Source organism: Dama dama, chromosome 30, assembly GCF_033118175.1.
Source record: "Dama dama isolate Ldn47 chromosome 30, ASM3311817v1, whole genome shotgun sequence".
Classification (NCBI taxonomy): domain Eukaryota; kingdom Metazoa; phylum Chordata; class Mammalia; order Artiodactyla; family Cervidae; genus Dama; species Dama dama.
Window position 1 is genome coordinate 15195519 of NC_083710.1, and position 19582 is coordinate 15215100.

The 19582-nt window shown below is 37.5% G+C and overlaps 1 protein-coding gene across 6 annotated transcripts in view; it reads right to left on the bottom strand.

Annotated features, from left to right (window-relative positions):
* Positions 1–1753: 1753 nt before the first annotated feature.
* ELF1 (E74 like ETS transcription factor 1) overlaps positions 1754–19582 on the bottom strand; it is a 117841-nt gene continuing 100012 nt past the window's right edge. For all 6 annotated transcript variants that reach the window (XM_061133863.1, XM_061133865.1, XM_061133860.1 and 3 more), the window contains 4 exons: positions 13736–13819; positions 12826–13018; positions 11438–11878; positions 1754–3801 (listed from right to left, as the gene is read on the bottom strand). In XM_061133863.1, coding sequence (XP_060989846.1) covers positions 3210–3801; positions 11438–11878; positions 12826–13018; positions 13736–13819 — 1310 coding nt within the window. In that variant the 3' untranslated portion in view covers positions 1754–3209. The remainder of the gene's footprint in view (positions 3802–11437; positions 11879–12825; positions 13019–13735; positions 13820–19582) is intronic.

Sequence of the window (19582 nt, forward strand, 5' to 3'; positions counted from 1 at the left end):
TAAAGCAGAAATAGGGAAGGAAAGCTGGTCGCTCAGGATCACTACTGTGCTCCTGAATTAGCCAACTTGGAAACCTCCTAATTAGTTTTGTATTGTTTATATAGGGTTTTTTGCTCCTTGCAATTGAAAGCATCCCAACATACCTGACGGTATGATTTGGAGAGTAAAATGTGAAGAGACTGCCAGTGGGATCCAGAAGAGCTGAGACCAAGGGGGTAAAAAAAAAAGGTGAGACCATGTAGGCCCTCAACTCTACCTGAGGACTATAAGGAACCACTAAATGGCTAAGTATAATTAAATATCTATTTCTATCTATCTATTAATATGTTCACCTGTTGCACTGGAGAAGAATGCATTGAAGGGGGACAAGGTGAAGACACAGAGAAGGAGAAGAGTGATCTTTAGATAAAACTGGGGAGAACTCCGGCCTTTGAGAGAGTTTCTGGAGCAGCCCAAGAGCAGCACTAAGAAATGATTATAAAGGTAAGAAGAGGACAGCAAAGAGTTGGGCACAAAAGGAAAGGCAATAGAGACTTGAAGAAACAATGAATTTTAAAAGGTTATCAAATACTGGAAAGGTCAAAAAAGAGAATTTGGCAATATGGAAATTGATGGCTATTTAGTGACCTTTGCAACAGTAATTTCAGGGTAATAGGGCAAATGAACTACTACAGAGGGTTAAGAATGAATGGACTAAATGTCCATCAACATATGAAGGGATAAAGAAGATGTGGTACATATATACAATGGAATATTAGCCATCAAAAAGAATGAAATAATGCCATTTGCAACAACATGGATGGACTGAAAGATTGCCATAGTAACCAAAGTCAGTCAAAAAGAGAAAGACAAGTACCTTATCATATTGCTTATATGTCAAATCTAAAATATGGTAGAAATCAACAACATCTACAGAACAAAAACAGACTCACAGATAGAAGACAGATTAGTGGTTACCAAGGGGGAGGGGATTAGGGGAGGGGAGGAGTGGCAGTCTGGGATTAGCAGAGGCAAGCTACCCATTAGAGGATGGATAAACAACCAACTCACACAGCATAGGGAAGTATTTTCAATATTCTGTGACATAACACAATGGAAAAGAGTAGAAGAAAGCATACACACACACACACACACACACACACACACACACACATATATATACACTTTGATCACCCATCTCCCCAATACACACATATATATACTAAGTTTGATGAAGAATGGAAAGTTGCAGAAAAACAGTGGAACAGAAGGGTATAAACTAAGGGTAGTAAACAAGAAAACTAGTGAGGCCTGCTCCTTCACATTTTTCTCTGCTTCCATCTTCAGAGCTAAGAATGCGCCTTTCAAAACCATATTTCAGAAAAATATTAAGTGACATGAAGAAATGAATAAGTGAAAGTTACTACTAGGTATAGAGGTATTGGATTAAGATTTTCATTTTCTTAACGTTTTTCTGTTTCTATGTTTTCTGAGTTTAACAATTAACTGATCTAATTTCTAATTAGAAAACTTGTTTTTTTAAGTGTGTTTAATATTATTGCTGGGAATATTTTATTTTCTAATTTTTGGAGCCTGGTAATCCATGGTGTCATGTCTGGAAACTGCCATTTGGCATTGTAGAAAGGAAAACTGAGAAGATAACATTCTGCAAGTCTTATCTGACTAATGGAAGCTATTATATAAACATTTAGTAGCATTGTAATACTAGTAACATTTTCTATTAACAAACACTTGCTTGAAAACAAAAAACACAGAATTTTTACATGATTTATTTAATAATAAACCAATTAAAGATACAAAAACGTTTAGAGGATTCCAAAATTTAAATTTTTGTTTAAATACAAATTCACTCTGTAATATGAAAACATATAACATTAGACCTCTAAACATGATTTTTTCATCTACAAAAATTACTTTTTGCTATACTAAAAAATTGCAAGAAACAATTTTTCTTGTGAAGTTAAATGTACATTATTTACAGATGAAAAAGTAATCTAAAAAGTAATCTAGAAACATGGATATATAACGTATATTATCTTTGTATGTAATTCCCCCTCCCCCACTCCCAATTAAAAAAAGATCCAAAATATAAAGCAACTACAGTTTTATAGCAACTGACTACTCAGTCAGATTAGCCAAGGCTTGGTTGCTTTCTGGGCCCTTAAAGAGCCCTGACTCTTTCAGAATAGCAGTATATCATTTAGCACTCAGCAACGTAAGTTTACTAGTGGATCACAGTGCACAGGGGCCTAAAGAGTTAATGAACAAACTATTTAGGAAGAATTCAGGTTCATAGCAGGTCTTACAGATAACAGAAAAATGAATTTTGTAGGGCCATTAATTTTCTGTAATATTTTATTTATATTTACATTAGGAGATAAGCTGATAATGTTTTAATTGATACTTTGATAAATTGATAAATTTGATAAATTGATAAAAGATAGGAGTTAGAATCATAAAATTTAGAACTAGGTGGGAAATTGGAGAACTAGATAGGAATTAGATAGGAGTTGGAGTCTAATCCAATACACCATTCCTCTTAGGAGGCCCAGAAGATCAAGTGGCTTGCCCAAGGTTACAGAGCTAGTCAGCAGGAGAACCACTCTTAGGCTGATGCTTTTCTATTATCCTGCTTCTGAAACAGGTTTAGCCCTATCATGGGCACATTTCAATTTTTAAAGTTATATTTTACATAGGCATAGCTCAACATACAGTGCAACAAACTAAAGTCAATCTAAGTGAAATCATAATTTTAACAAAGCACAAAATAGGTGTCTTGGGTTTCAAAGAGTCAAGACTTAACCTTTGATACAGTGGAATGAAAACAGCTCCTATATAAATTTCCTGATGTCTTACATTTAAGTATTGTGTTTACAAAAGAATCAGAAAAGCTAATGTAATATAAAATTTAAAATGGTGCTTGTAAAATGCTTATGATATAACCACTGAAAAAAATCTCAAAAGAATGTCTTCATAGTATAAAACGCCTGTTCCTTCACAACTGAATTCTGAAACTTTTGGAAAACAAACAGAAGCATTTGGGTTTTCCCCCCTTATCTAACAAAGTCAAAATTAACTGTTACTAACTTTTAACAAGTAACTACAAAATGAGGAATGGTGTGGAGGATTTATCTTAGAATCAATAGTTTGCAGACAATCAAAAATGTTCAGTTAAACAACAACCATCTGTAATTCCTTTGGCATGTTCCTCAGAAGGAGCTGGGTTCCAGCAGTTCGTTTTTTATAGCTACCTGCGAAGGAAACCCATTGGAGACCACCATCACGTAAGGCTGCGGCTGCTGCTCGGGGTGATCCGCGCCTTCTTTCACAGCCTCTCCAGCCTCCTTCACTTCTTCCTGTATGTGAGTCTTCGCCTCTTGAGCTTTGATAACTGAAGTGATTACAGTGCCAGGTGGGTGAGCAACCAGCTGTGAACTGTGCTGAGAAAAGGTCGCCATGGGCGCGGCGGCGCTGAAGGGCGGAGACGAAGCCGCGCTGACGGCTCCGTTGCAGACGGCCGGGACGCTGCTGGTGAGGACCTGCTGCACGTGGGCGGGGCTCAAGACGATGGAGGGCGGGGAGCCCGGCTTCTGCGGCTGCAGCACCACGTTTTCTTTGAGGACTGTCATGGGCTGTGAGGATGGGATGGCTTGTAAGATGAATTTCTGAGATCCAGCAGCTGACGACGGATCTGCGCTGGCTATCACTGTTGTGATCGGCACTGTCTGGAGTGTTACCGTGTGCAAATGCTGATTCCCAGGAGATACCACCACTGGAACTTGGGCTGGAGTCTGTATGGTCCTATTGAGATTACGAAATAAAAGTGAGGAAATAAGCATATTCTACATTGTTGAAAACAACACTTGACAAGTCACTTGAACAAAACATGAGTTATTTATTTCAAATACTCCTTCCCGTTATTTCCAACGCAAGGAAAACATTGTGCCAGACCCAGCATTAAACACTGCACATACAGAAGTGGCCAACAAAAAATTCTCAGTCCATTAACTATAATGCCATCTGTGAAAAAAAAAATCTGTATAAAGCACTATATTAACACAAATGGGGAATCAATTTTTTGTTGAAGGAGGATATCAAAATGTTTCCCAAGGAAGTTACACATAAGCTGCCTGACAGAAAATTAGGAATATATAGATATGTATATATATACATATCTATCTATCTATATATATATATTTTTTGTGCTGAACCATGCAGCTTGTGGGATCTTAGTAACCTGACCAGGGATCAGTTCCGCCCTTTGGCAAAATGCAGAGCCCTAACCACTGGACTGCCAGGTAATTTTTGAAAATTAGGAATTTTTAAATAAACATTGGATTCACTATCATTTTAATATTTGAGGGATAATGTCATCTATAAGTCCAACCAAATTACAAAACTTCACATGATTATAATTGTTTTCGACCTGTTTCAGCTCAGATGGTAAAGAGTCTGCCTGCAGTGTGGGAGATCCGGGTTCGATCCCTGGGTCGGGAAGATCCCCTGGAGAAGGAAATGGCAACCCACTGCAGTATTCTTGCCTGGAAAATTCCATGGACGAAGGAGCGTGGCAGGCTACAGTCCATGGGGTCGCAAAGAGTCAGACACGACTGAGCGACTTCACTTTTCTATTATATAGAGAAAGCACTCAATTAACTAAAATTAAATAATACTCAACCTTAAACATATATGTGATAGAATTATTAGAAGAATTTTAATAATTCACGGCTCATATTACATAAAACAAGTCATGAATATAATTAACTCATGAGGGTTCTTTAGGATGGCAGAGAGAACAAAAGGTAAGGCCAAATCTTGGCAAAAAATAAACAAAGGTTGTTTTAGAGATGTGTTTTCTCAGCTCAAGTAATTTGCACAAATTTTAATCATAAAGATACAATTTTAACATAAAATCCAGTTTGTATAAATTGTTAATTCTATTTATTGAAGAAAAGAGGTACATAAATGGTATTATAAGTCAATCTAATTTTTAAAGTTCACAGCTATGAAATTTATACTCATGGCTATTGTCAATACAAAACAAATGTTGAACAGACTCAGCATCTGGATCTCAACTGTGTTTCCTCTGAATTCTATAAAGCTATTTTACAAAAGAGAGAGGATTGCTACTTCAAATGGCTAAGAGCCGGATTAGTCCCCATAAACGAAATGTTAATTATTGCCAGGAGACTATCACAGGTAAATTTTAGCAAGTTACAGTTATGTGGCCTGTCTCATGTGAAAAATGAAATTCTAGAGCAGAAACCAAATGGGTAAGGTGGAAGATGACTCAGTACAACTCAGGAGACATTAAGAGGAAGCAGAAAGACACAGGCTAGCTAGAGCCCACACCCACACATGCAGGATACTGTTTCTCAAGTTCCATTTGTCAGCACAGTCACCACTGTGAGAATCAGTCCACGGCAGGATGTCAGCAGCCCTTTTGAAGGACATTGCTAGAAGAGAATATGAGTCAGGTAATGAAGATTTACTAGGTTGGCAGGGTATGGCTAGCAATAAAGGCCAGATATACTAATACTATTGGGCAGGCAGTGATGAGTTGGAAGGATATAGAATAACTTTGGGAACTAGGGCACTTTTCCAAAATACACTGTACCTCCCTTTTTCCCTGCCTGCTTAAAATCAGGATATCCTGGGTAGAATCTAAGCCTGTAAATGGTAGCTGACCCTACAGAATGATACCATTTTTTAAATAAAAAAGATCCAAGAGCTTCCCATGCCAAGAGCTCATATACACATACATACAGATAAAATAGAATTTGGCACATAGAAAGCATACAGAATGTATCTATAAATATGTATAACCTGGCCACCCAATAAGAATTATCACAATTTTCCACATGAAAAAAATTAATGCAGAAAGAAGCTGAACAGCTCACATAAGGTGAGCAGTTAGATAAGAAAAGGAATTGGTCAACTACAGAGCCTATGTGCTTAACCATTACAACACACTGTCACTTAAGTACTGAATAACTTCAAGTAAAGAGGGATACTTACTATTAGATTTTTAAACAGTAGGAAGTTATACACCCACACACCCCTTTCTCTTTCCCTCTCTCAGGTATGGTATCAGTTCAGTTCAGTAGCTCAGTCGTATCCAACTCTTTGTGAGCAATAATCTACTTGGAAAAGTTCCATGTTGCTAATCAGGGCTACCATGAGACATTCAATGCCTTTTATTGAAGTCAGAAAGAGATGGCCCTTTCCTGGGCATCTGACTGCCATCTGCCAGAAAATATATATGCTGTCCTAAAATACCTGCAATGTAAATATACTGGCTATTTGAACAAATTATAAAACAATAAATTTTCACTAATAAAAAATTCAGAGATTAAAGGATTAAATATTATGCAGCCTTTTCCCAACCACAGGAATTAAAATAAATTTTTTCTTAGTTAATTATTAAACTGTCAGTTGTGTCTGGTTATAATTATACTGCACAACAAAGGATACATTACAGTTAACTACTTTTAAAAAGCCCAAGCTGCTTGTAACCAACTGGTACAATATTGGTTATTTAAAGTTCTTCAAACTTTCTGAAGCTAAGAAAGATATACAATATAATATTTGGCTTTTGCTGAATATCTACTCAGCTGTCAGGAAGTGTCATCTAATTGTTACAACCACCTGTCAGGTTAAATAATATCATCTTTATTTTACAGATGAGGAAACAGAATAGTTGGTTAATGTAATCCAATGTCATATCTAATAATTGACAAGGGTTGTAGGGTGAGAATTTTATGCCCAAATTCTTCCTACTCCATTAGATTGCTTTCAAAGTAACTTATACATTATATATTGATATTTTTAGAGGCTAATTTATTTAAAAGACCCTAAGACAATCACCGACTCGATGGACATGAGTTTGAGTAAACTCCGGGAGTTGGTGACGGACAGGGAGGCCTGGCGTGCTGTGATTCATGGGGTTGCAAAGAGTCGGATACGACTGAGCAACTGAACTGAACTGAACTGAAGACAAACTTAGTGCTTGGAAAAACATTGTAGAGAAACAAGTTATACTGGGTAGGTATATGGACTTCCAAGTTTACCAAGAGACAATTTTAGGAAAATACTTTATTAGAGGTTTATTTTTGTGAAGCCAAAGTTAAGATCTGTAAACCTGAACACATATACCATAAATCAATTAAGAAAAGTTTAATCAATTTCAACATAGACACAGTTGGCCTTCCATACTCATGGCTCCACATCCACAGATTCCACCAACCTCCCCCAGAAATATCCAGATGAGTCTGGATATCCCCAGGTGAAAATATCCAGCCTCACCTCCCCCAAAATTCCAGAAAGTTCCAAATCTCACAGCTTGAATGATCTGCCACATGCTGGCAACTACTTACATAGCATTTATACTGTATTAGGTATTATAAGTAATCCAGAGATGATTTGAAGTATACGGGAGGATATGTGGAGTTTATATGCTAATATTAGCCATTTTACATAAGGGGCACCCTCAGATTTTGGAGTCTGAAGGGAGTTCTGGAAATAATCCCCTGAGGACACTGAGGGATCATTCTATGTGCAATTGTGTGAGATAAAAAGAAACGAGCAAAGGAAAAACGGAGAAGAAATATGTTCCTAATTCTCGGTAAACAAGTGATAATTCTTGTGATCGTGTGAATTAACCGAGAGTATGTCAGATCACTAAGTTCACTGCTTTAGACTACACTGCTTGCATTAAAACACTATCTCCACCACTATCTCCACCTGTGACCAGGCTCCTTGACCTCAGTTTCCTCAACTGTAAAATAGGAATACTGAATATTACCTATACCTCATTGTGCAATAAGGATTCTATACTTTAATATATGTAAAGTATATGCAATATAGAGTGCTTTGAAAGTTATCAGTTCCTGTTACACTAATTTAATAATTAATCTAAATTTAAGTCGTAAGTATTCTACCTCCTCTCAACTACAGAAAAAAAATATTTCAAAGGTCTTTGGTTTTTTAAAAAACTAGTCAAGAAAGATATAGTCAAATTTCTATAACTTTTCTTAGGAGTGATAATATGGTTACTTGGGATGTCTGTATTCTTAAAGAGTTGTACATTGAAATATTTAGGGGTGAAATGTCATGGTGATTTCAACTGACTTGACAAATACCCAAACAAACAAAAAAAAGGGTATAAATAAATATTGACAGAAAGCAAATAAGGCAAAAAAACAAATATCAATTGTAAATCCAGCTGGATGGCAAACAGGTGTTCAATGTACTATTTCAACCCTTCCATATTTTGAAATTTCTACAATTAAAAGTTGGCATTAAAAAAAAAAAAAAAGTTGGCATAATTACAGTGAAAATAGGTAGGACTTGTGGGAGGAAAATAAAATACAAGCAAATGAGAGAGGAATTGTTGTAAAATCAAACAAATGATTAAGAATGTTTGTGGACATAACTGATTCACTTTGCTGTACAACAGAAACTAATGCAACACTGTAGAGCAACTATACCCCAATTTAAAAATGGATGTGGATTCACAGACAGGCATATAAACACACAGTAACTTCTACAGGAAGAAACTGTTTTGGAAATTCTCTGGTGGACCAGTGGTCAGTTCTTGACACTTCCACTGCCATAGGCCTAGTTCAATCCCTGGCCAGGGAACTAAGATCCCTCTTGTGAGCCGCAAGACATGGTCAAAAAAAAAAAAAAAAAGAATAAAAAATTGTGTTTTAAATTTTAAAGAGTTAATTAAATTTTATATTTGTTCATTTTATAAGTAGTCCACTTAGAGAACTCCTTATTCTAAAAGAAGATAAAGAGTAATCATATATACTACTTCTACACAAATTCTATGAATATGGAGTGTTCTGTGTCAGACTATGTTAGGTGCTGGAAAAAGGATAGTGGCTAGAAGGTAACTTCTACAGATTTAAATGGATAGCAGGAGACAGGCATTAAAGTTACCTGAAAACCTGGATTATGCACTAGAGCATGGTATAGGCAAGCAGTCAGCTTCGGCTGGAAGGAATTCCAAGCAGAGCCAGAGCTGGCAGTGGGAGCTACGGAAGTGGCAACACTCTGTATGCAAAACAGACCTAACAACAGCTGCAAGAAGGCAAAGCCACAAATGCTGACTCCTGACCCATTAAACAAAGGATGGCTCTGGTCAGAAACATCACACAATGAGAGGCATCGGTAACACAGAGGTTGGAAAAGAAAAAACAGGAGAAGGAGGAATCACGCAGAGAGTCCACAGGACTCGTTTTTACCTTCTGAGCCACAAGAGGAGCCCACAGAACTCTCAGAGAATGTAAAAATGAAGATTCTGACAGGTATACCAAAGACAGCTTGAAAATCACAGGAAGGAAGTTTTTTAATTACAACCCTTTAATACCTGGCACTGAGTCTTATTCAGAAACTGACATTCAAGTAATAAAGTATCCAATATAATACCATAATTTATTATCTTTCAGAGCTCGAGCTGTGTTTTTGTTTGTTGTTGTTGTTATTGTTGTTTTTCTTCTGGTTTGTTTTTATTCTCAAGGTCTAAAAAGGAACCTTTGGTCAGAGATGCTAAAAAAAAAAACTGAATCCATCCAAGAAGGGAGTCCCAGTGATCCGCTGTGGCCACTGCATGTTTCTCATCAACACAAATAAACACAGTGGCAACAAAGAGCCTAGAAACCAATGGGAGGAACCACATAATTCCAATTAGATATTCAGTCATCATAAGTAACCAACAGAACTTAAGAGGAAAATAAAATATTAAAAGGAAAACATAGTTAAGTACTTGTTTAATTAAGATAGGAAAAATGTGACCTATGCTCCTCACACGTCAATAATTTAAGATAATTCAATTCTCTTAAACTCGTCAAAAGTCTAATAGAGTGTACAAGGAAGACTGAATGGTCTAATAGGTCTGTTTTGATTCTAGGTAATTCATGGGAAACAGATGGGGAAACAGTGGAAACACTGTCAGATTTATTTTGGGGGGCTCCAAAATCACTACAGATGGTGATTGTAGCCATGAAATCAAAAGACGCTTACTCCTTGGAAGGAAAGTTATGACCAACCTACATGGCATATTAAAAAGCAGAGACATTACTTTGCCAACAAAGGTCCGTCTAGTCAAGGCTATGGTTTTTCCAGTGGTCATGTATGGATGTCAGAGTTGGACCGTGAAGAAAGCTGAGCACCGAAAAATTGATGCTTTTGAACTGTGGTGTTGGAGAAGACTCTTGGGAGTCCCTTGGACTGCAAGGAGATCCAACCAGTCCATCCTAAAGGAGATCAGTCCTGGGTGTTCATTGGAAGAACTGATGCTGAAGCTGAAACTGCAATACTTTGGCCACCTGGTGTGAAGAACTGACTCATTGGAAAAGACCCTGATGCTGGAAGGCATTGGGGGCAGGAGGAGAAGGGGATGACAGAGGATGAAACAGCTGGGTGGCATCACTGACTTGATGGGCATGAGTTTGAGTAAACTCTGGGAGTTGGTGATGGACAGGGAGGCCTGGTGTGCTGCAGTTCATGGGGTCACAAAGACTCAGACACGACTGAGCGACTGAACTGAACTGAACTGAATGCTTACTTCAAGATCAATTGAATAAAAATCCAGTATTTATGCTCGAGAATATACAACTGTAACACAGGAGTCAGCTAATGAAAATAATCAAAAGAATCATATTTATTGGATTTGGAAGGGCTCTTGTAATTCATGTTCTGGAAATTCACAGCAGTAGAAACTAAAAAAAAGAACCCTGAAAATGTCCACTTAATTTTCTGCCTTCCTCTTTTATCCCCATTCTAAATCAGTCAAAACCAGCCACAAGTTTCTGCAAAAGAGACAGTCCAAGTTGTTGTTAGACTTTGTTAAGATATGTCGTCTCTGGGAGAATGAGGCAGATTTTATTTGATTAAGCCAAAAAACTATTCCTCCAACTCTGCCACTCTACAAACCTGAAAAAGAGGACCTTTGATTCCTGGCCTCCCAACCTGTTTGACTATTCTGGATACTATCTGAGAAGACTGTTATCTTCCCAAGGAATAATGCGTATTTCTTAGAACTCAATGCATCCCAAAGGGTCATTATACGTAAATGTATGTTATATTTTCACAGCTTGTAACTTTGTCCCCAAAAAGATCTGAAACCATTCCCTGGATTTTCTTGTATGTGGATCTCTTCTTATATGGATCAATCAGTTATACAAAACTATATAGGACTGATTCAAATTGGTAGAATCACATCAAGTGCTGTCAAAGTTTAAAAATAACAAATCACTGATAAAATCAGAGGACTGATGCCTTGCTGCTGAAACAATCTGTTGACTAAAAGTTCTAGCTTGAAATCTAAATCATTTTTATTTTCACTTCTGACTCCCGACACATTTAACCAAAAATGACTCTTGTCAGAACATGACACGATGATCTGCACCGGTCCCTTTAGCTTTCTCACCTAATACTCGGAACGGAAGGATTTAACGTCTCCTCTGGCATGCTGCTGGCTGCTTCCGCTTCGGGAACAGCTTGTACCGGCTGCACCACGTGAATAGTCCGGAAGAGCTGGGTGGGGTACGGGGTCTGTGTGGACTGTACTGTCCTCAGAGCCTCGGACGGCTGCGCAGCTTCCATGGCATCTTTGGGTTTTGCAGCTTTCGAATTCCCTGGTTTGAGAACTGTAGTGGTTCCTCCTTTCATTCCTGGACTTGAAGATGCTCTCCGACCTGCTGGGTTCCTACTCGAAGTGGTTGTTGACGGCAGTGACGGATCTGAAGACTCTATGCTGCAACTTGGATCCTCGTCATCTATATAAATAAGGTCTTTCGGCATATCCTTAAACTGATACACCAAGCGCTGACCTTCTACTTTTGCCAGAATACCCCTTTGGTAATAGTACCTATTCAAAACAGACAATTTTATCAATACTGTAGTCGGTTAAACATAAACTAAAATAATATTCAACACAGCAAAACTTCTGTAATCATAAACAAGAGTTTAAAGTTGGAAACAAACAAGTGAGAAAAGAATTTCTAAATGAAGGGTAGTTATTTTCTCTTCCATAGCTTAACTATAATGTCCCTACCTGTTTTAATGTTGATTCAGTAAATCTGAAACAATTTTCTGTATAAAACTTGAATCACATCTATTTGTACATCATTAAGTTTTGTCACTGATTCTAATTAGATCAAGAACCTAAAAAGTGTGAGCTAAAAAATAAAATGCAAACTATAATAACTAAATAGTTGTGGTTTAAAAAAGTTATCAAGTTATCAGATCTGGTTGTTTCCAATAAGTTTTTCTCAAACATATCCAGATCTTGACGACTAAATGACATTATCAAAGAAAAACAAACTAAAAGTGGGTTTAAGAGGTATCTCTGTTCAACATTTTCATGACGGTTAATATTATTCTTGAAGCCTTAATTTATTCCAACATAATGTATCATATCTGAGGTTCATGCTTAAAAATGCACCCTCTTATTAAGTACCTGCATACCAACATTTGTTATTTTGTGCTGAATTTAAGTTTAATGGCTCAAAACATATGAGCCTTGTGGTCAATGTACAATGCCTGATGGTAGTTTAACATTTTCTGATCTCTTCATAAATAAAATATCCATTATTTGCATGAAGATTTTGCAAGGGGGGGGAGGAGAACATTTTCCCAGACTGAAATAATATTTCAATTTAAGTACTCACTTCTATAAGTAGTATGGTTTTAGCACTTCAATAGTAAAATTCACCATTTCTAAAGAAAACCCTCTGACTTTTTAGAACTTACCTGCTTTCTAAGTATTTAAGAAACAATATTCTTCACACCATGAACTACAGAAATTTCACATACCTGAGAGCTCTTCCCATGGTCTCATAATTCATGTCAGGTTTGTTTTTGTGCTTCCCCCACAACCTGGATACTGCTTTAGAATCTACCAATTTAAAAATGCCTTTTTCTCGCTGAGTCCATTTGATGTATTTAGGACAAGTAGCTTTGTCCTGGAGCAGTGCCAGTAAAAACTCCCAAAGATAAATTGTGTTTCCTGAAACAAAAGCAATTTCTTTTTAACTGAACCAAAACTTTATTTGAAAGAGCACAATAAAACACAACTAAAGGTCTTATTAAGTTCCATCTATAATTATATAAAACAAGTTACACAGTTCAGTTAGTACTGGTGATATAATGGTCATAATTTCTAGAGTCTAATATACATCTTTTTATTAGTCCCACATAAGTTATCTGAATAGAGCAATCCTGCCAATTAGATTTGTGATGACCTAGGGAGAAAGCATTGTAAGAAATTTTCTTTCAGCCTCTTTAAGAACCATTATTACATAGAAGAAAAGGAAAAAGAAATGTAAAAAACCTTTCAATAGTTGTTCTTTTTATATTAAGAGCCAGCAGATTAGCCTTAACAATTTTCTTCAAATTTGGGAAGCAGTTATGAAAATATTAAAACTCCAAGACACTGTAATAAAGTGTCTATGCACTGAAAACCTAATGTGGCTGAATTCTTCCAAGAGACTCATTATTAAATGAAAGGATGGACGATTTTGACAGGGAAGTGAAAATCTCCTAATGGATTTCTTGGGCTACATTATTACCAGTGTTTCTACAGAAAGTGGTAACTGTGCATGGGGCAGCAATAAGATCCACTTCAATAAAATCTGGTGGTTTCTACTTACAGTATGCAGATATTTTAGAGCACTCTGAATGTTACTTGATCTATAAATAAGGAAATTACAGGAGTAGTACTTACCCTTCCCATCTTTGTTTTTCTTCTTCACAGATATGTTTGGTGTAGTGGCTGGGGAATCTGGACGTGGTTGTTTAGTTTTTCTCCCTGAAATCACAATGGCTCTACATAAATATTTGCCCTCAAAAGTGAGAGAAAATGGATAATTTAGCTGTTTATAAAAGCTTTTTTGGTCATTTATCCTCAATTTCAAGTGCCAGGTATTTTATACATGGAACACATATTGGTTTCCTAAATACTACCTATTAAAAGGAAAATAACTTCAGTAAAAAATTAACATAGGTTAGATCACAGACACTTTTATGTAGAAAACAATACTTTGGCTCATTTGTAAAAGTGAGATTAAGTTGAAACTTTAATTTTATCTTTCAGGTGACAATTCTTAACATTTAAATGAACATTACTGATATTGATAAAACTTGGGCTTCAAAATTAAGCCATATAAGTCTGTCTGCCTCTTGGTTGGTTCTCAAATACTGGAAACTACCCAAAACTTCTAGATATAAAAAATAAGGTTAAATTGAGGTTAAATTTTTGTGAACCACATACTCAATTTTTATTTTCTTGTGTATTTTTAAAAAACTTATTCTATATTTCTTTCAATTTACAGCAAACAAACTTTATGGTTATCCATCACCCAGCCCCAGACAAGTCAGAGTTAAAAGTGTATTTTGTTCAGCCTTAGCCTGGGTCAACCAACTATTCTAAAGCCATGTTTATGATCTCTTCTCCCCTTATCTAGAGCCACAACCTGGCAGCAATGCTGCCTATGACTTTGGTTGGGGCGATGCTGCTGTCTGAACAGACTACCACCCTGCATGAGAGAGACAATGGAGATTAAGCATAAGTGGATCCTTCAGTTAGTACTTCTAACCACAGCGTTCTTGAATTTGACTCTCTCTGATCTAGATCACAAGGGCAAACGTTGAGGTAATTTAGGGAAATAACTTAAAAAAGTGAATTATAGGGCTAAAGTCACAAGGTTAGTAGCAACACAAGACAAGTTCAGTTGTTCAGTCATGTCCGACTCTTTGCAATCCCATGGACTGCAGCATGCAAGGCCTCTCTGTCCATCACCAACTCCTGGAGCTTGCTCAAACTCACGTCCATCAAGTCAGTGATGCCATCCAACCATCTCATCCTCTGTCATCCCTTTCTCCTCCTGCCTTCAATCTTTACCAGCATCAGGGTCTTTTCCAATGAGTCAGTTCTTCACACCAGGTGGCCAAAGTATTGGAGTTTTAGCTTCAGCATCAGTCCTTCCAATGAATATTCAGGACTGATTTCCTTTAGGATGGACTGGTTGGATCTCTTTGCAGTCCAAGGGACTCTCAAGAGTCTTCTCCAATACCAGAGTTCAAAAGCATCAATTCTTTGGCACTCAGCTTTCTTTATGGTTCAACTATCACATCCATACATGACTACTGGAAAAACCATAGTCTTTGAATAGACAGACCTTTGTCAGCAAAGTAATGTCTCTGCTTTTTAATATGCTGTCTAGGTTGGTCATAACTTTTCTTTCAAGGAGCAAGCGTCTTTTAATTTCATGGCTGCAGTCACAATCTGCAGTGATTTTGGAGCCCCAAAAATAAAGTCTCTCACTGTTTCCATTGTTTCCCCATCTATTTGCTATGAAGTGATGGGACCAGATGCCATGATTTTCGTTTTTTGAATGCTGAGTTTTAAACCAGCTTTTTCACTCTCCTCTTTCACTTTCATCAAGAGGCTCCTTAGTTCCTCTCCCCTTTGTGCCATAAGGGTGGTTTCATCTGCGTATCTGAGGTTATTGATATTTCTCCTGGCAATCTTGTTTCCAGTTTATGCTTCATCCAGCCCAGCATTTCACATGATGTACTCTGCATATAAGTTAAAAAAGCAGGGTGACAATATACAGCCTTGATGTACTCCTTTCCCCATCTGAAATCAGTCTGTTAATAGCAACACATCCCAAGACAAACTGAATAGGAAAACACTTCTGAAGTTAAGGTGAGTAAGAGTCAAGGAAAGTGAAAAGTGAAAGTGAAAGTCACTCAGTCGTGTCAGGCTCTTTGTGATCCCATGGAATTCTCCAGGCCAGAATACGAGTGGGTAACCTTTCCCTTCTCCAGGGGATCTTCCCAATCCAGGGATCAAACCCAGGTCTCCCACACTGCAGGCAGATTCTTTATCAGCTGAGCTACAAAGGAAGCCCAAAACTACTACAGTGGATAGCCTATCCCTTCTCCAGGAGATCTTCCCAACCCAGGAACCAAACTGGGGTCTCCTGCATTCCAGGCAAATTCTTCACCAACTGAGCTATGAGGAGAAGAAAATCAAAAGAGTCATTCTTCAGGCCTGGCCCCTCAAGACTACCAGATGTATACACATGGAAAATAGGCAGCTTAGTGCCTTAACCTCCATCACTGCAGACATCTGCAGAGAACCTACAGAGATTTCTAGCTAACTGTGTTCATGACTGTGAGGATTAGAAGCCAGACTTCAGTCAGCTGCTATCCTTTCGACTGTTTTATTTTCTCTCATTTTTTCTCTTTTTTAAAAAAATTTCTTTATTTGGCTGCGCTGGATCAGTCGCGGCATGCGGGATCTTTGATCTTCACTGCAAATGCAGGAACTTTAGTTGCCGCATGTGGGATCTAGATTCCTGACCAGGGACAGAGTCTGGGTCCCCTGCATCGGAAGCTCAGAGTCTTAGCCACTGGACCAGCAGGGAAGTCCCAATAGTACTGTTTTTATCCCGCTGTTTTACTCCACTAGTGTCAGTCACAGCAGATACTGTCAGTAGCCTACCCAGCATCCATTCTCTCCATCGTCTTCCTCACTGTTCATGGTGACGATGCACACAGCATCACATGAACTATAGGTTAATTGGGTATATAAATTTTGTGAAGTTATTTCTCCTGATACGTTGAACATATCTAGCCCTTCCAGCCTTTCGTGGGAGCTTGTAGCCAATTCAATAATCAATCCTCATCAGGTAATGCAGTTTCTCCCTGACTGGTCCATTTCTTCTTTTTTTTTCCTCTTGCTTTGGCTGTAGGTTGCAAGGAGTCTTTGATGTTCCACATTTTTTAGCATAATCTATTTCAGCCTGCATCTATTTTACTTATGCTACTCAGGATTCACTCTGCTGGGATTAACATCATTCTGGAAAATTTCTCAGTCATCATCTTTGAATATTGCTTCTTCCTCACTCTACACATTCTCCCTTCCTGGAGCTCTGATTAAACGTGTAGATCTTCTCAAGCAATCCTCACATCTCTAACTCTTGTATCATCTTTTACTCTACATCAGCTCTAGATTGGAGCTCACTGATTCTCTCTTCAGCAGTGACTCATTTGCTATTTAACCCATATATTATGTGTTCTATCTGGTTCCTTATCATGTCAGTCTTTCACCATTAAGTAGGATATTAGTCTTTTACTTTCTAAAAACAGCTTTATTGAGGTATAACTGACACACAATAAACCTGCTTATGCTTAAAGTTTATAATCTGGTAAGTTTTGACATATGTATACACCTGTGAAACCATCACTCAAGATAATGAACATATCTTCACTCCCTAAAGTGCGTTTGTAATCCTCAATTTCCCCACCCTGCCCAATCCACAGGTAACCAACCACTCGTTTTCTATCATTATAGATTAATTTATACTTTGTACAATTTCATATAAACAGAACCATACTCTTCTTTTATGGCAGGGGGGTGGGAATCTGGCTCTTTTCCCCCTAGTATAATTATGTTGAGGTTCATCCATTTTTGTCTTATGTACCAACAGTACATTCCATTTTATTGCTGAATGGTCTTTCATCGTATGGATATTACCACATGTTTAATCCAGTCAGCAGCTGATGGATGTCTGGGTCATTTCCAGTTTGGGGCTATTGCAGATAAAGCTGCTAAGAACATTCATTCATGAATAAGTTTTTCTCTTAAACGTATAGTTTCATTTCTTTTGGGTAAATACCGAGAAGCAGAATGGCTGGGTCATGTGTTAAGTATACATGAAGTTTTTTAAGGAACTGTCATACTGCTTTCCAAAAACTATCTTCTCCACGCAGGAAGGTGGGGTAATCACACCTCATTGGTTTCCTATTTTCCAGGGATCGCTGGCTTTTGTTGACTGATGTCCACTTTCTTTAGAACCACTGCTTCAGATATTTTGTTTGTGGTTTCAGTTGTTTCAAACAGGAGGGTAAATCTGGGTTCTGTTTTTATTTTTTCCAGTTTTATTGATATATAACTGACATATTGTATAAGTTTAAGGTATACAACACAATGTGAGATATGGCATACTCTCCACCCCACCCCTCTCCATGATGAGACCGAACAAATGATTCAGAGGTGAGATAGATTTCCAGTGTATTTCAAAATGCCAGCCTCAAAAAGCAGCTCGAGAATGCACCCCAGCTCTCATCCTCCCTTGGAAGGAGTTTCAAAGCACCAGAGAAGTGGAAAAAGAGGGTGAAGAGAGAGTTTCTTCACATCATTTAAAAGCAGTTCAATGTCCCAATCCCCCTCCTATCAAATAAATGACTCTTGATTTTTTTCTAGCCATCTTATGCTGTGAAGAGGTATCTTAACTGTGGTTTTGATTTATACTGCCCTGATGACTAGCGATATTTAGCATCTTTGCTTGTACATGTTGGCTGTTTATATGTCTTCTTCAGAAAAATGTCTATTCAGGTTCTCTGCCCATTCTTTAATTGGATTTTTTTTTTTTTGCTATTGTGTTATATGAGTTGCTTATATATTTTGGATATTAACCCCTTATCCAATACATGATTTACAAATATTTTCTCCCATTCTGCAGGTTGCATTTTCATTTTGCTGACAGTTTCTTTTGCTGTGCAGAGACTGAGTTGATTGTAGCTCCACTTATTAATTTCAGCCTTTGTAAAGCTTGTGCTTTTGGTATCATATCCAAAAAACGGTTGCTACATCAGGTGCTATTACTCCATCTTGACTAGAGGAGGAAGTTTCACCTGGTATTTTTTAATAGTCTCATTCTTTGACCATATTTTCTATTCTTTTGCATTAATAATTATAATCATATTCATTGGAAGTTTCTATTTGATAATTCTATTATCTGAGGATCATAGTGAACTAACCTTAGGATTTATTTTTTTTGAATTCTGGCTTACTGTTGGACAACAGTGTTTCACACACACATCAAGCAGGCCAAAATAATAGTAATAGTAATAAACCACAACTTCATAGTCAAGGGAAAAAAAGAAAACTTTTATCACTGGCCTTTTTAACCATAAAAGTTAACCTGGTTAACTTTAACATAACCTGGTCATAAAAACCAGGTACTTATGGTACAGCTATGTACATGCACAAAAAGGGTTACTGGCATGCTCGAAATAAGATTGATTTTTTTGTTGTAGTTTTTTTTTTTTTAAACAACATTTTCTTTCTCCTTTGAGATTATAATGAACATGGTCACACCACAAGGAAAGTCAGAAGTAGGAGAGAGAATGCTGGGAAGACTGGTTTGCTCATCCGAGATCATTAAAAATGGCTGACCCCTACAATATGTACAAAAATATAAAATGTAAATATAAAACACAAATTTTCCTTTTAAAAATACTTTAAGAAAAAAAAACCTGGGCCTTGGAAGTTTTGGTTCCTTCTTCCTCTCCTGTTCCAAGTTCACGTTGTGTGGCTCTGGCTGGACAGTGGGAGCACGTGGCACCTGCGGGCGGCAGGCAGGACGGACTCCACCTGACCGTTAGGTTCCGAGACGCCAAGAGGAGGCTGAATGGGCTATAGCAGCCTTTTCTGTAAGCTTAACTTCTCCTTTTTTGCTGTCTAGTCATCCTCATCCATCTTCCACTTTTTTGCGTCAGT